We start from the raw sequence: 18,084 nt of genomic DNA on the forward strand, positions 1-18,084 counted from the left end.
TAGCTTTAGGTATAAACGAGAATTTTCCAGATAACTGTAGCTGGTAAAATTTTGTGCTGAGTGACTCATTACTTTGAGGGTAAATTTCAGATGAATTCTGTCAACAGTGATAAATTGCTCATTGTTCATTTCAGTCTGCCACTCAAGTTAAGCTAATGCAACTACATCATGCTACAATTTTCAAGGATAACAGTGGAGGCTTTTGCTGGTTATTTAAAATTGTGCCAAAGTCCTGTCAGGACGGATTCTTATTTATTTTTTTCTGAAACAGTTAATAAAAATAAAATTGGCGCAGATCTAAACCACCAAAATATTTCAAAATGTGAAGCTTATATTCTTTTAGTTCATCAGCTAGATACACAATTGAAGTCTGTGCTTGTTTTGTGCGTTTTCTGATTGCTTAGAATATATTCTGCAAAAGCCTTATCTGAAGCAAAAACATAAGCAATGTACTAACAGTCCATTTCAATGTGTGCCTTTATCAGTTTGTTTTCACTTAAATGAACTTTGTGAAACTTTAGACATTACTTCCACTTTTGGCTCTTCTGTTTTGTAGTAAATATCCTTCTGTCTTAAAAATGGTATCTTTTATGTTGGTTTGTAAACTTCACAGTCAAAACGTTCTTGGAACGTGTGTGTGTATGTGTATATATATTTTAAATCAAATCTTTTTAAGGATCGAGTGAGAGCAAGACAGCAAAGAAATGTCAGATGAATATGGTATTTGTGTACCCCTGCAGAAAAAGAATGTGGAGCATTTTATGGCTGTTTACGGATATTTATAGGAATAAATTGTAGGACCACCCTCTTGATCCCAGCATTTTGTTACCTTCAGATTTCTCATGAATCTTCAGCTGAGTCAGAAGTCAAGTTAAATTAGAGTTTTCAAAAAACTGTCTGTATTATTTGTTGTTTTAACAGGCAGTAGAAAGAAGAAAAACCTTTCTTCTCTGTTTACTTCTTGAATGTCCTTGTTCTCACTTATTTCTTACTTTCTCACACTTTTTTTACCTTTCTGCTAAACATAATTTTTAAGTAGGAGATATTATTCAAGTTTTTGAAACAGACTTTGTCAGTAGTGTCATGCAGAGTGGTAGGACCATTTCGGTTTCTTGGGAATAAGCAGTCATTTTTAGGAACTCTAGAAAATTGTGGAAAAATTTCTATAAACCTGTAGTTCCTGAGCAATAATTTGTAAACCTAGATTTTTCTTGCTTTAGAGAAGGCTATCCCTTGTTGCTATCTGTATAGAAATTTTACTTCCAACACTCTTAAGTTGGCAGGATTGTGTTTGTTATTTGCTGTTTCTGTCTGTCCTTTTGTTTGCTTCTTCTTATGGATTTGGACAATTCAGACTTTCTAGGGCATGATACCATCATACTAGAAGTGAATTCTGTGTTAATTATTATTACAGGTTTATTATGATGTTATATGTACTTAATGATATCAAAGTTCTGTCATAGACAGCAATGACTCAACAACAAGCACCAAATCTCAAGTGTATGTTGGTTATGTATCACTAAATTTAGCACATACTGTGATCCCATCTAAGGATTTTCTGCCTGCTGTAATTGACAGATAGCCCTGAGTTTATAATGTCACCATTTCTGAAAAATAATACCTTCTGAAGTGAAAGAAGAGAAATATTACAAGAAATATTGAAAGTGCCATGCCCTGAGTAACTGTATCCTGGGGACTGTGTTTGAACACGCCAAGGGCAGAAAGCAGTCAATAGTGACTTCTCTTGTATTCTTGACAAATTTGTTCAGTTCTGTTACCTATTGTACATTGGAATAGTCCCCCGTTTCCAAGTTAAATTTTCCTTAGAGAAAAAAAATATATATATATATTTGTGATATCAGCTTTCTACTGGTCCCTTGTGATATTTAATAAAGAAGCATTTTCAGGTCATTTCAAATCTATCTGGCAAATTGTTTCTTTATGTGCATCTATTTACATATATATAGTGTATATTTATGCACACATATAAAATGTGTTTCTTCAGCATTAATCTTATTTTTCATCTTAAAGAACCTGTGCCTTTTTCCTTGTTCCTGTTAGGAATTCTCCTGTAACTTTCAGCCGTCATATGCCTGTAATGTATTGTGGTATCTAGAAATGCTCTGTTATCTGAACTATCTGAAATAGTTAATCATTCCAGTATCCATGACAGTTTTCTTGCGTAAGGAGTTGTCAATGGTACTTAATGCATCAGTCAGGGCATTTTCAGAGAATCACACGGACTCATTCTGCTTGGAAAAGACCTTTAAGACCATTAAGTCCAATCATTACCCTAACTCTGCCAAGGCCAGTGCTAAACCATGGTCCTAAGCACCACATCTACAAGCCTTTTAAACACCTCCAGGGATGGTGATTAAACGACCTCCCTGGACAGCCTAAACACCAAAAACGTTACCCTTAATTGAAGATCATAAGCTAAAATAAAATGAGAAATAGTATCTTTACTGACTGAGAAGGAAAATATGTATTTTTTTCAGTGTATTATTTATTGACTACTGCTTACATTTCTACTTTGCTTTTATTCTGTTTTTTTATTTCCTACTGTTACAATTTTGAGACAGCAAACTGTAGCTGGAAATAGTACCAAAACTGAGAGGAGAGTATGTACAAAGGCATAGGTGGATCGAACACGATAGAAAGAGGACAAGAAACACAGAAGTAGAAGTACACAGAAAAATAAATTAATTTATTAATTTATTGTCTTGATAATGTATGTCTCTTAGAATAATCATTATTTTGTGTTGGTTTGGGTAGAGAACAGAGGACACTTCAGCTGTGCAAACCGTAAAGCATCTGCCTGCCTTTTCCAAACTTCACAGTACATCAATTGTAGTATTGCTTTATATTGCTGCAAGTTTGGCCTCTTGCTAGCAATGTCTGTTATCCTGCATCTGCATCGTTTCCATCCACTTTACGTATTGTTTACTTATATTCAATCTATTCCATTACTTATTTTGTGGATTCTGCCTATTGAATCCAGCCGTTTAAGTTAATTTTGCTGAAAGCAGAATCCACTGAAAAGAGGGAATTAGAATCATATAATGGTTAAGGTTAGAAGGGACTTTAAAGATCATCAGGTTCCAGCCTCCCAACTATGAGCAGGGACACCTCACACTAGACCCAACTTGCATGAAGCCTCATCCAACCTGGCCTTAAACAACTCCAGGGACGGGGCTTCCACAACCTTCCTGGGCAACCTATTCCAGTGCCTTACTACCCTCATGATGAAGAATTTCTTCCTGATGTCTAACCTAAATCTGCCTTCTTCCATTTTAAAACCATTATCCCTTGTCCTATCCCAACTCTCTCTGGTGAAAAGGCCCTCCCTAGAGCCTTCTCTTCTCCAGGCTGAACAGCCCCAACTCACTCAGCCTGTCTTCATAGCAGAGGTGCTCTGGCCTTTTGATCATCTTTGTGGTCCTTCTCTGGACCCTCTCCAACAGCTCCATGACTTTCCTGTTGAGAGCTCCAGAGCTGTACGCACTACTCCAGGTGTGGCCTCACCAGAGCAGAGATTACATATAGCTATAGCTTCTCTGATAGTGCTAAGGGCATTTGCTGTTTCTTGATTTCTTCGTCTGACGATGTAAACCAGCAAAGGCCCACAAATCCTGTTGTCTTCACTGCATAGTATAATACAGGAGAAGACGTTCTCAGCGTCAGGGCGTGGGAGTGGCACTGGGTCATTTGTTGGTGTAGCCAAATGCCGTGTCATAGTTTTGCCAAAATTGCAGGTTCTGAAAGATCTTCCTAAGAGTAAGGTCTAGAAACTATTGGGTCCTTGTTGAATATTTGGTATAAATGCCCAGCTCTGAGAAAATTAGTTGTTTAGGCTCTCAGGCTGACTTTAATTCCCAAGTTGATTTTTATTTTATTATTTCTTTTTAGAGCCCTATTCCAAACATTTTTCTATAGCATTTCTTCTGATTTTGTATCAGTAAGCCTCCTGAAATAAATTAAAACCTTAAATTGACTCCAAGGCTATTTGTTATATTTAATAAATATGTCCTTGGTCAAGAAAAGAGGAAATTTTGACCGAAAGATAACATGCAGTCCTTTCTGAACTGATAAAAGCATCTTGACATCCTATTTGCAAATTACGGCAATTTTCAGCTTATATGCAAAGAAATTTTTTTAATGTCTGTGTTTATTGGTTTATGCTGTAATTTGCATACTGCAATTTCTTAATAACACATAAAATATTTTTACCATTATGTGAACATTAAAGTATTTCCCTCACATCTGTGTTTTTCTAATGCAAATGCCTAATGCCTGAAAGTCATGAAAGACTATTCCTTTTAAAAAAACTCAATTACCCATTTTCTTTATGTTTTATGAGATAATAAGGGAACAAATTGTGAAGTGTTTACATTTTGAGGAACAGGATAGAGGGGAATGTTATACAATGTGACTTTAAAGTTCAGCCACTATTTTAAAGGAGTTTTGTTGGTATTTAAGCATTCCTATCTATCTCTTTTTTTTACCTTTCAATTATTATTTTGCCTCTCTTAAAACAGTAAAGTGACAGTATTTTGGTAATGAAATGCTGTCAGGTATCACCCTAGTTTCTACACATACTATCCCTGTACGTGTGATTTGCACAGCTTAAAATATTCCTTTGTGAGTTTTTTTGCACAGCTTAATGTTCCCCTCACATGATCAAAAGGAAAGAACCATGATAAATGAGCACCAAATAAACATGTTCAAGATAAGGATTTTTATTTGAGGTTTAAATTGTTCCGTTTCCTGTTTTCCTTTGTTCTCAAGGCAATAAGCCTTGTTTTAAAACAAGGGTCAGTAATATCAGAACTTTTAAGAACTTGCCTTTTTTCAGTTCCTGATTTTACCTGAGTTTTACATCACATGCCCAGCATAAAATGAATTATTTTGTTGTTATAATACTTACACAACATGAGGCATTTAAAGCCTTCTAAAGGTATCAGTAACTGGTTTACTTTTTCCTGCATCAAACTCTGTGATACATGTTTTAAATTATTTTCTGTTACAGGTTACTTGCAGCCTTTCCTGGAAGCCTGCAGTAATGAATCCTTCTTCCGTACTTGCTCTGTATTGCTCCGAAGCTCTAAGCTAGATACTCAGATTTTGGAAAAGCTCTGTGTTATACTGCAAAAACTCTCCAGAATAAAGTAATCCTTTATTACCATTATTCAGTTAGTTCTCATTAGATCAGTTATCTTGGGGACCTTTAGCTTTCTTGTTTTTTGAAAACTCATATCTGTTTTGCTGTATGTTTGCTCCACCATAGACAATCAGTGTTGGACTTTCTCTGTTAGCAGTTAAATTTAAACTGTTTGTGTCACATATGTGTAAGACAAGACTCTCAATATCCTTGTAAATCTGTCTAGGTCTATTTACAGAGTGCTAACTAAAGTAAAACAGATAACTAGCCTAAAGAGGAAATATTCCATATGTATGGAGATGACAAGAATGCTTATAAGAAAACCCTTTTCTTTCCCCCAGTCTTCAGTTTTACACAGTTACTCAGTAATAATCTCCTTTGAAAATATAAATTCATATGTGACTTGCCTTCAAGTTTCATCACTTTTCATTTCCTTCAGAAACAGAATTTAAAGTCTTGAGCCATTTAAGCCATTTTTTGAGTGTTAATCTTTATAAAATATGTTCCCTTTGCTTACTGATTATTTATTGTAACAAAGGTCTTCATCGTATCAGTAGTGATGTGCTGCTGAGCTCCATTGGTGCTTCACTTAATGGGATTTTTTAATCTTTAAAAGTAGATATCTATACTGAGCCATTTTTACTTTAGACTCAAAGTTGTTGACAAAACGGACATTTTCATTTGATTTTATTAGGAACAGAATTATATTGAATTATATATATAATTATTGAATTATAGGAAAAAAGTATGTTTTTTCTGTAAAATAATCTAATATAAATAATAATTTACACTGGAAAAATACTAGAAGTCAAATTTGCTCAGAAATCCTAATTATTAAAAAAAATTAAGTATTGTTTCTGGATTCTTATTTCACATTCTTGAAAGCCTTTACTTGACCTTTCATTATGCTACATGTAAATACCACTTACTCAAGTTAAATAATACTTTTTGGTGATTTTTCTCAAGATTTGTGGCACCTCACATCGATAGCATTCTGCTTAGAGATATTATATGCAACACATAATTATATGAAAATCCCAATATAGTGCACATTTTTCTTCATAAAAAAAATATTTTCTGTAGAATCTTAAGTATTTAGGTGAAATCTCTCATTTTTCAACTGACAATTCTGTTATGTAAAATCTTTTGCAGAAGTAATAAGAAGATGTTTGAATTGTTTGCTCTTCACCATATGATCCAAGAGCTGCACAGGAATACAAATCCAGATCATGCTTTCCTCTGTATAAACCTCAGTTCAATTCTGTTGAATTTGGGATTGTCAAGGTATAACTCTCTTACCTCCAGTCTAAGCACAAGTCACTAGCACTTTCAATCTAGATCTTTCAATCTAATTATTGTTCTGTATAATTTATCCCAATTTCCTGTGTTACTGGAAATTTGGACTTTTTTTTACTGTTTTCTGTAAATAAATTAAGCAGAACATTAGAACTGTGTAAGTTACTCTCTATCATGTGGAATCTTGTTGATATTTCCCTCATTCATAAAAAGGAAAATGAAAAGTTGCATAATACACTAAATAGCTTTCTTCAGTACTTTTCAAATAAATTAAATAATGCTGCTGTTCTGAGGGGCTCCTGCAAACTAAAGAACTGGATATCTTGAGGAAGCAGATCAGAAATATCTACCTTTCCTTACAGGTATGAAGCTTAGTTACCTTTGATTCTTCCTTTAGAAATTATTTTATTTATAGCTGATAAGTAACAGGTGGGTATCTTGTAATATGATCTTTTGAGATAATTACGGTTTTCATTATTAAAACCAGATTTTTTTTTAACATAACTAGATGTGTTGAATGAGAAATGCTGTCATTGTTTTGATTTCAAAATGTCTTAATATTTGTTTGATCTTTTCTTGTATTTATGTAGCCTTTAGTATCTTATCCTACTTTTCATGAATGTAACTTTGGGTCATAATATCTCTGAAATTGTAAATAAAAATATATCTTAAAATTCCTGGCAATAGTAATCTAATCCTAATGTAAAATCATGATATTTAATTGTTTCTGCGGTGTTTTATATTACTTTGCAAGACAATAGTAATTTGGTCTCTTAGTACTTTTATTTCTTTTCTGAATGAGACAAATAAATGTTTAGTCTGCCACAGTTCAGTATTCAGAGTTCTTGCACATAAGAAATAGGATACTTTTAAAAAATTCAAATCAGTCTTCTGTTTCTGATTTCTGATTTGTGCTGTAGGTACTGAAATGCTTTAATTATAAAAATGAAACTGCAGTTATAATGTAAAGATCTGCTGTATGTTAGTCTTCTACTAACTCTGGCAGTCAGTATAAAACTTCAGAGAGATTTACTTCTCATTTAATACTTTTTGTGTGTGTGTGTTCCTTTGTATTTTTTACCAGAAGTCTTTGAGCTGAATCTTTGAAGTTGAATTCTAACTGCAAATATTTTTCTAGGAGTTTGAAAATTAATTTAAAATTCTGTCAAGCTGTGCTCTGAAAGGAGTCTAGACCAGATTTGGCACCATGTCCGGAAGAGAGAGCGAGCAGTGTGTACACTCTTTGGGCAGGAAACCAACTCTAGGTGATTTTTAAATAGCACTAATCATAGCTAAAAGCTTTTCCTGACAATGGATTATGTTTTAGACTGTTTATTCATCGGTAGTTTCAGTTTTCTGTCAGATTTACCAGCAGTGCAAAAGCTTGCATATACTTTTGGCTGGAGACAAAGCCCTCTTATTTAGAAAGTGTGTTCCTGGGCCTCACGTGCTGCTCTGTATGCTTGATCATTAAAAATAATAGAAAACTAATAACAAATGCAAGCTATAGAAAGTTGTTAGGTTTCCTTTATCTACAGGAAAGTTGATTGTGCTTTTGGCTTTCAGCCTTCATCACTGTTGTTTGTTCATCTATTAATTACTAATTAATTTACTAAAACAGAGTTTTAAATTATTGGAGATGCAAGGAGGAGAGCCAGCAGAGCTGCCACCTTGGACTTCTTAAGGGCAGACTGTTTCGGAGCATGGTTGAGAAAATGGAACAAAAATGATTGGAAATAATAAACTGAAATGGAGATTTTAGATCTATTCTGTTTCAAGTTGAAATTTATTTCTGCAGTAATTAAACTAGTTATTGTGTCTATATTAGAAGCACAGACAATATAGCTTGTAGTTGTCATTTACAGGCAAAAGTAGGTATTGGTATAAGTATTGTACCAAAATCACAGTTATTTCTGTATTTCTGCTTCTAAATATATGTCATATAAAATTTTGTACACGCCTGTTTCTTCACTGTCTTGAACATCAATCCTGTGGGCCAGCCCACCTTGGTTTTCCACACCACTCCAAATTGTGGCCTTGCTGAAACATCCTCATCCTGTTATCATTCTTCTGGATGGCCTTGGCAGCCTCTGTGAGGAAGGAGAACAGGAAGCTTGTTGCATTCCCCGCTCTATTTTGTGGATTTGGTTTGGTTTTGCTTTAGGCAGGATACATTTCTGTCAAGTTGGTCACCTTTTGGTTGGTGGCATCTTTTGATGTGGTCATGCCTTCTAAGATGTGATCTAGATTTTCCTTTTTTTTTTTTCTGCTTCTGTCACATTGGGTACTGTAATATGATTATGAATTTCCACTACTTTATCCTTCTCTTAGAAGAATGTCTACAACAAGAGACATTTGGAAAAGGTATCTGTAACTCCAGTTATTTCCTGCAGTTCCCAGTTGTGATCACTGTCTGTCTGTCTGTCTATTCCTGTTTTGAACATGCCAGCCACATCTGGCCGGATTTGGCAGCAGCCAAGAGAATATTACTTTTCAATAACCTTTTTTTGGAGAGATTTTGAGGAAAAGAGAGAGACCTTATGAATAATTGCACTTAAAAGAAAGGCAGGGACTCTCACGTTTTGTGGCAGAAGCTAACTGGTCAGTCAGAACATGTAGCTTCAAATTAGGTACAATCTGCCATGTCTTGTTTGTGTGTAGGGCTCCAGAAACTATTAGCTACCATCACTGGCATTAAATGAAGAAAGTTTCTGGTAGTCAGAGCCTGTCACATTAATGGAAGAATTGACTCACAATTTTCTGTTGCTGGTTTTTGGAACAGCTGTGAGAGCCCTCACTGGGAAAGTCAACAAGACCACCACATCTGCTTATTTTAGGATAGTTTTTATCCCAGAAAAGCCTACAAACTATTTTTTCTGTTTTTTTGTTTGGTTTTGTTCTGGGTTTTTTTGTGGTTTTGTTTTGGTTTGTTGGCTTTATTTTATTATTTTTTTTTACAAACCCATCTAGGTTATAATCACCCTTGCAGTTTATCAAAGGCTTCTTATCAATAAATGAGAAGGACAGTGTTACAGACCTCATCAACAAAGTCTAGATTTGGCAAATCTGAAAGATTGTTTCCTGGACAGGGGACAGTTCTATTTGCAGAAGCTTGGCAGATCTAAATAAAGTATGATCATATTACCCAGTCTGCACAGTTGTGCTCTGTTATTCATATTTGTGTCTTTCACCAGTTGATAAAGGGTCCATCTCTTAAACTGGGATGTCACAGTTATTTTCCAGCTCTCGTGAACATGACTGGCTCAATTTTTTTTTAAAGTACAATTGAATTTAATGTACTATGGGAAGAAATTTATTGTAGCAGATAATTAACCTGAAAGGTGGAAATATGCTGAAGGCAACATAATTTTAAAGAAATTTCATTCATAATGAGCATCAATGTCTAAAATACATGATTTAACTTACCAGACCAGATTTAAAAGCAACTGTAAGTAGAGCTCATAATTCAGAGCTGTGACACTGGTTTATTTCATTATATACTGAATTTTTCACCTATACCTTATACAGCTTCAGGAATTGAGGGTCTGATAGAAAGCGTTTGTCTTCAGGATATCGTATTTAAATTTAGTCCAGAAAGTCTGAAAATTTAATCTATGAAACAGTTTGGTAATCTTCCGCTTTCTAAAAGGTTAAAGAAACTGCAGTGGCAAAGCAGTGAACCCTTGTGCTTCTCTTAATGATATAATGCTCACAGGTTTTAAAACTCACTAAATTATTGTAAAAATAATAGTGCTGTGCCGTGTTGTATCATCCCTCTGAGAAATGCTGTGATGGGCAAAGACATCTTACTGTGTTACACTGAGCCTTGCAGTGTGCTGTATCAAAACCACCACTATCCACTCAAAAATAGATGGTTTGGAGCTGATGAAAGCCTTTAGTGCTGACTTCTGACTGTGGTTAAGAACACTACTGTTTATTAGACTTAGGATTTTCACATAATTTTTAAAGCAATGTCTTCTATTACTGTAACTACCTGATTGCTACTAGAAGAGAGGTTTTGTTTCCAACAAAACCACTTACTGTTTACTTGATTGTAGCTGCTTTTTTTGAGTGAATGGCCCTGAGTCAAAATTTAACAAGGCATAACTCACAGGACATTTTGATCTCTAAAGTCACACTGAGAGGATTACCTGAGAAAAAGAGATCCAGGAAGTCACGTACATCTCTTTTTTTTTTTTTTTTTTCAAAAACAGTTCTCTCTGTGCTCATTACTCAAGGATATTTATATCGGTCCCAAAGAATACTTCCTCAAATGTACCACATCTCTCTGATCACTGCAACTTAATGCTGAGCAACTGCTCTGGTAGAAAGCTAGACAAGCTAGAGCTTTTAAATTCAATGGGCAGGATACTGCTAACCAGTAGTTATGAAAGTTCAACATAGAATAACATTCATAACAGTAAGCTTACTTGAAGATCATTTTCAACTCCGTAAAATGGCATCCTCAGCAGAGTTAGTTATGGAGAAAAGAAAGAAAAATAATCTATCCAGCTTACAGGGGGGAAAAAAAGTATCATGTGGTACACTCTGTGCTCATTACTCAAGGATATTTATATCGGTCCCAAAGAATACTTCCTCAAATGTACCACATCTCTCTGATCACTGCAACTTAATGCTGAGCAACTGCTCTGGTAGAAAGCTAGACAAGCTAGAGCTTTTAAATTCAATGGGCAGGATACTGCTAACCAGTAGTTATGAAAGTTCAACATAGAATAACATTCATAACAGTAAGCTTACTTGAAGATCATTTTCAACTCCGTAAAATGGCATCCTCAGCAGAGTTAGTTATGGAGAAAAGAAAGAAAAATAATCTATCCAGCTTACAGGGGGGAAAAAAAGTATCATGTGGTACAAGAGTTTCAAGCAGGAACATAATATTCCACCCACACATCAGCTTGTTGAAAAAGTATGCCTTTGAAGAAGGTCAAAGATAGCCAATGTTGCCAGACTGGTTTTTGTCCTTCAGAAGAAGCAGTATTCTAGTATGTGGATTCAAGAGCTACTTATATAAGAAGTGTAAGTAAACAGAAATTCTCTGTTCCACGATCCTGCCCAAAATGTAGCAGTTTGATGTCCTCCTGGTTTGTCCTCCTCCACATTGAAGTGTGACTGATTTTTTTTTTCACAGCAGCCTTGTATGCCAAGGCCAAATTCCAGAAACAGACTCCTAACTGCTTCCTTCCTGTTTTAGTTGTCTTTCTGCTAATGGGTCTTCAGTGTTACTCCCTTCTCATTTTTCATTTGCTTCTGTGTGAAGGATTAAATTGGAAAATCATTGTGTATTCCTGAACTGTCTTGTGTGACTAACTTGAATCCTATTACAATGTTGTTTTCAAAGCAGCCTCTCTCACCAACTAAAAAAATGAATTCTCCATTTTTTTTAAGAAGGTGATGGACAAGTGAGATGCCTGTGTGTGAGCTGTGTAACAGCTAATCACTGGCATCCTCTGCAGCAGAGCATGCAAAGGCTTCTTATCATTCTTTCATAATATAAGTATTCAGACTGTCTAGTTTCACAGAACACTGTCAAAAAGGAATCAACGTTTTTCTGTCCTTGAGAAGTGGTTGATAGTGATAAATTAATGCCTGAGGTAGCAGGCAGTACACATTATAAATCATACTACAATAAATAATCAAAATAGCTTGTTTGGATGTGGGGAAAATAGAATATATATGCAATATTATGTGTCTAGAACCAGATATAGATGGAGATGGTACATTCTTACCCTGTTTATATTAATATATGTACTGGAATATGCACTAGGAAGCCTATCCAATACATAATAAGGGCATGGGCACTTTGCTTTTCATTATCACAGAGAAGTACAGAGGTTGCTTACAGAATAACTTCTGCATGCAGGAGTCATTGGCTTACCTCTGGGTCATGATTTTCACCTGCAAGAGTAAGGGTTTTTTCCTACCTCTTAAATACACCCCCCTTAAAACAAAGCAGGGCTTCTCAAATGTTGTCAACTAGCTTTGACTTCAATGGGGAGAAGTTCAACTGGCATGACTTCCCAGCTCATCCTCCAACCCATTGTCATCGTTTTGGGCCCAACACAGCAAGTTGAGACAAAGGACAAGGAGGGTTCTTCACCAATTAAGGTCCCGGGCCAAAGAAACTCAACTTGGGGAAAAAAATAATAATGTAATTTCACACTAGTCAAACACACACAGGACACAGACACACACAGAGCAGGGCTTGCATATGTTACCCCACCCCTCCCTTCTTCCTGGGCCCAAATCCCTTTGTTCCCAGTTTCTCTCCCTCCTTCCCCCCAGCGGCACAGGGGGACAGGGGATGGGGTTTAGAGTCACTTCACAGGCTGGTGGTTCCTGCTGCTCCTTCCTCCTCAGGAAGGATTCCTTACAGTCCTTCCCTGCTTTCCCACGGGGTCCCTCCCATGGGAGAGAGTCTTCCAGGAACCTCTCCTTCATGAGTCCTTCCCACGAGGCCTGGAACAAGCTGCTCCAGCCTGGACTTCCCACAGAGTCAGGGACTCTGAAGAAGAAGAAGTCTGGTTGATAATTTTCTCCCTGATCCACTAATTTCTTTAGGGAAAAGAAGGGTCTTAATTTTTACTCCAATTTATTTTTATTCCCATTTGCAACAAATTCTACACATCTCCTCTAACTCCCAGAAACATTAGTCTTTACATCAGATCTATTTGAGGCCTTGTCCTGTACTTGCCTCTGCCGTTACCTGTGGTCTCCCATTCCCTGCTGTGCTGTGGAGTCTCTGCTTTCCTACTTCACCTCCCAGCCTTTCCCACCTTGCCTTCTTGAAGCCTCTCTTGCTGCTAATGAGCTCCTTTGTTCTGGAAGAAGGCACAATTTCTCCTTTGTCCATAAGAAAAGCCTGAGACTGTTTCTGGCCATCAGGACAAGGCAAAACAGTAACCTTTCACTCTGCTGTGACAAGGCAGCCTTTTAAAGGACGATTCACATTTTAAGTATTTTTTTTTCTTTAAATACTCCACTGGACTGTGGTTTCTTTATCATTTCCATTTGCTATTGCTAGCACACACCTAGATGATAGGTAAAATTGGATAAAACAACAAACTTCCATGGATGATCAAAGTGGACCTGTAGCTCTGTGAAGATATTTTGTGGCTTAGCAAAGTTAAAAATCACTGTACCTGAATGCACATCTGATGTCACTAAGCATTTTTCCCCCCACTGTTCAGTCTGGTCTTTCAGCATTAGGTTAAAAAGCTGAGACCAAGATAAGGAGTGTTGCCCAAACTAGAGCTACCAGGAGCTGAGAAAAAAAAAATATTTTCTAAAAGAGAATATACAAATTGGCTTCTCCACACCAAAAGCAGGATTGATATTTAGCTCTGAACAAGACAGTCTGTAGTTGATCAGCCACTTGCCAGAGTGATAAAAAGCCACTTCTAAGCAACAGAGGTCATGTTTTCTTCAGAGTTTGGATCACTGAAGCGAGTTTGGCTTTAGATAATGTGACAGAAAATGTGTTTACATTTGAAGTAAACTCACTGCAACAGATCAAAATCTGTAATATTCTTACACAAAAATTCAGAAACTTCTGTTTAACTTTTTGTTGAAAAGTCCTAATAAGAGTCAATCATAACTTTATTCTTCTTTTGATACAGCCCAGGATGGAGTTGGCCTTCTGAGCTGCAACTGCACATTAGTGGCTCATGTCCAGATTTTGATCCACTAGTACCCCCAGGTCCTTTACCCCAGGGCTGCTCTCAAGTGTGACCTGACCTGTATTCATATCTTGGGTTACCTCAGCCCAGGTGCAGGACCCTGCACTTGGCCTTCTTGAACCTCACAAGGTTCACCTGGGCCCACTTCTCTAGCTTGTCCAGGTCCCTCTGGATGGCATTCCATTTAGAAAGTGTTTGATCTGTATGAAATATTCCACAGTCTGGAGGAGATGCAACTTGGTGCTAGCTTGTAGAAGTTAGCATTTCTGCTGGCCATCTCACCAGTGCAACCAGAGATTGGAATAACATAATTATGCTGTCATGTAGTGACAGCTTCCAGTTAGGATCTCTCATAATGTGATGTAATACTGCTAATTTAGGAACACAAAATTAACAGAAGTTAATGAGGGAGCATTACAACTGTGAGATTACTCACCAGTCTCACAGTCTCTACCAGCTCTCAGTACATCTATAATAACTTACTACAAGGAGTTGCAAGGAGTTTGGCATTTTTCATAGTACCTACAAGGTTGAAATATTGAACTAAAACTATACTGACAAAGCTTCTGCTTCAAAGGTTTCCCAAGTGTGATGCAGAGAAAGAGTATCCTACAGGAATGCAGATCCCATAATGTGTGTTACCTAGACACTCCCATACCACAGGAATGTGCCTACTAGCCCTTGGCTAACTCATTTAGTTACAGATTTATAAAGCAACATATGGTTTAATAAAAGAAATGGCTAATACAACTGTGTTTGACCTCTTTCTTTTATTAGCATATTTTATGTTCATACTTTACAATATAATAAGTTATATATACATCATTAAACAAAATTATTAGAAAGTAAGCTTTGGCAAGATCTACAGGAAATGTTTTCATTTCTGTACATCTTTTGTGTAACAATAAAAATACTGTATACTAATAAAATAATGTTAAATAGTCTGTGTTCACATTGGCACCATCAATTTCAAGACCCTAACTTTTCATGGCCCAATAAACATGAAAAAAGAGGATTCCTGTATCTTCTTTTAAACAAAGAAATGGTGTGTACTATTAAATGACACATGAAATATAGAAGGCAGTCCACTGAATAACACTGCAGTTACATACTGGCACAAGAAAAATGGAATCTTCCCATTTTTCTTTTTCTTTTTTTTTTTTTTTTTTCTTTCCCTTCTTTTTCTAATTCTTTATTTCCTTCCTTTTTTATTCTAGTAGCAAGAGCACTAAACTGCAAATTCAGGGTCTTGGAAATCTTGTTGAAGATTGCTGAATTGCCAGCAGGTCTAGAAATCTTATTGAAGCTTGTTGAAATCTGTATGAATTTGTCATTGATTTCAAGACAGCAAGAATTTCACCCCTACATTAGACATCAATCAACTAGTTAAATGTTCAGATAAATGCAGCTTGCTGCTTCTTTAAAAGAAAAGTAAAAATTCTCATCAAACTTGGGATATGCAAATTAATGAGGATTGTGTTATGATATATAAGATATGGTGGAAGAATGATGAGCGGGATAGATTTTATGTTGTAGTATGTATTTCCTCTGCTATACAAATGAATGCTGAAAAGATACTAAATATAGATGTTAAAGAGTGATACTAAATGTTCCACACAATGATGATACTATCATAGATAAGATCTAGTTACAAAGTGATGGGATATTGGTGGTTAACTTCAGGGTAATGGTTAATTTTATTTTTTTTTATAGCTTTTTGTTCAGTCATGCATTTTAGAATTTTAAAAATATTGCTTTGTAACTGACACATCTCTCAATTTAGTGGTTGTACTTGTTGAAATCTGTCACCACTCATTTTAGCTATGAATTAAGCAAATAGCTTTGCTAGCAGCAACTGATTTGTGGTATGAAGAAGTTGTAGAGAATTTTAAAGCGTGATAATCAGAGATTAGTTAAAAGGAAAAAAATCAGGTCAATTTTTGTTGTACACAAACTCATAATAATGCTTTTTCTTCCAGAGGAGTTGGTTTTCGCTTGTGGATTCTGTGCTTCCAGTCTCCATAATTGGAGTATATAGCATTTAAAAACACCTTTTCCTCTGCATTTCTCTGTCCTAAAGAGAGAGACATCTTGTCTTTTTCTAAAGAGATCTCTTTTTGCTCCTAGTGTCAGCCATTCACCACTGTTGTCTGGAATGCCTCTTCTTGGAACACAACTTGTCTAGATAACACTACTGGAAAAAATATATTTTTTTATGGCAGTGGATAAGCTGGTTTTGTTGCTTCTTAATTTGTAAGGGCAAAGAAGAGAATAACTTGTCGCTCTCAACTTAGGAGGAGTGACTGCCAACTTTTACTGCCCACTTGCTAACCAGCTTGTCCTCAGCAAGTCAGCAGATTGAATTTTCAGTTTCTGAAATGTCAGTATGGAGCAATAGTGCATTTACGTGCAGTATGTACAATGTTCTGAAGCTCTTTAAGCTGTAAATTATGTTGACTCTTTTTTCATATTGTATAGTTAGTTAACCTGAGGACTGTGTGTATACACCTATGCCCATACTTCTAGATTCAACAAACCCATAGTAAGTACAGAAAATGAAACTTGTTACGTACTAACTGCATTAGAGCTGACAGAAATGTATGTGCCTTGTGCATTAGTTGATACCCTAGCTGTGGTACTGCTTTTGACTCTAACAATTAAATTGTTCAACAAAATCCTAAGTGACAAGAATATCTTCAGAGAGCAATTCAATGGCTTTCTTGAAGGCCAGACAGGAAGGGTATCAGCAGAGTTATCTGCACATGATACACAGACTGCAAAATGGATGTTTGTATGTCTACTTATTGCCAGTAACTGTTTAACATGATTTTTTTGTTTAATGACATTTCATACCAAGCTTCTTGGAGATTTCTGCTCTTGTATTGGTAGATGTGTAACTTCAGGTTTTTTAGAAGTCAAGGAGAACATCTTCCCATTGGTTATTGGGAGCAATTATGGAGAAGAAACATTACTGGTCTTTTGTCCAAAGTCCTTGAGGTGGTGCTTGCTGGCATCGTGGTTCTTGCAGGTGACGGGGAAGTGCAGGTCCCAGGCAGGCATGTCAGGATGTCCCTGCTGGTTCAGGAGCAGGCATTGCTTGTGCCCACTCCAGAATATCTGCACACAAGGATTCGACAGCATCCAGCCTCTCAATTTGCACCAGTTTGGTTAGCAGTTCTGGGATGCTGTAGCCTGCTGTGCTGATGCGATCAAAGAGCTGCATGCCGTCTGTCATGCCACCGATCTCGTCTCTCTTCAGTCCAAAGCTCTCGGCCAGGTGCCGCCACGTTTTCACGATGGCTTTTTCTGTGTTGTAGGTTGAGCTGAGCATTCGGCTGGTCTTCTCCAGGCAATCAAATGGCAGCTCTGTAGGGCTCAGACCTGCAAAGTGAGGTGTGTATTGTCAGATGACTCTGTGTACAAGTCTTGACTATTCAAGAGATTTATTAAAGTTCTACAGTATCTACTGTTAGCAGTAAGTACAGCTAAAATCTTTAAGTGACAGTCCATGTCTAGCTCCAAAGTTGTTACTCTATATTACCAAATTAATTCTTCCTAGTGACAGTAGGGTAAAATAACTAGGATAAAATATCTGGGAAAGAAGTATTAGATGGGTTTTATGAATTCCCATGGCACTGCCCCTTTCTTCAGTATAATAGCTATTATAAAAACTATATTGCAACCGTATTACCTAGTGAGCAGCTCCATTAATATACCTCTACATGTGAGGCACAGTGTCTGAGCTCGAGAGACAGGTCTGACCCTTCCTTGAGTCTGTCACCAGCAGCTGCTGTAACATCTCTGTAATTGAAAGTGGCCCTTGTAGGAACATGAAGAGTGAGGTAAATCAGTGATGCCAGATGCTTGCAAGTGTAAAAGTCATTACCATCACTGAATCCCTAGAGAAGGCTTAACATTCAACCTGTAGGG

The 18,084-nt window shown here is 36.5% G+C and overlaps 2 protein-coding genes across 3 annotated transcripts in view; one reads left to right on the top strand and one right to left on the bottom strand.

Annotated features, from left to right (window-relative positions):
* The window catches only part of CCDC138 (coiled-coil domain containing 138), a 38,764-nt gene extending 32,279 nt beyond the window's left edge, over nt 1-6,485 (top strand). The window contains exons 14-15 of the mRNA XM_009997953.1: nt 5,030-5,168; nt 6,314-6,485. Coding sequence (XP_009996255.1) covers nt 5,030-5,168; nt 6,314-6,485 — 311 coding nt within the window. The remainder of the gene's footprint in view (nt 1-5,029; nt 5,169-6,313) is intronic.
* Nucleotides 6,486-17,215: 10,730 nt separating this feature from the next.
* The window catches only part of EDAR (ectodysplasin A receptor), a 25,683-nt gene continuing 24,814 nt past the window's right edge, over nt 17,216-18,084 (bottom strand). For both annotated transcript variants that reach the window (XM_009997902.1, XM_009997903.1), the window contains exon 11: nt 17,216-17,535. In XM_009997902.1, coding sequence (XP_009996204.1) covers nt 17,216-17,535 — 320 coding nt within the window. The remainder of the gene's footprint in view (nt 17,536-18,084) is intronic.

This window comes from Chaetura pelagica, unplaced genomic scaffold, assembly GCF_000747805.2.
Source record: "Chaetura pelagica isolate M959 unplaced genomic scaffold, ChaPel_1.0 scaffold123, whole genome shotgun sequence".
Classification (NCBI taxonomy): Eukaryota; Metazoa; Chordata; class Aves; order Apodiformes; family Apodidae; genus Chaetura; species Chaetura pelagica.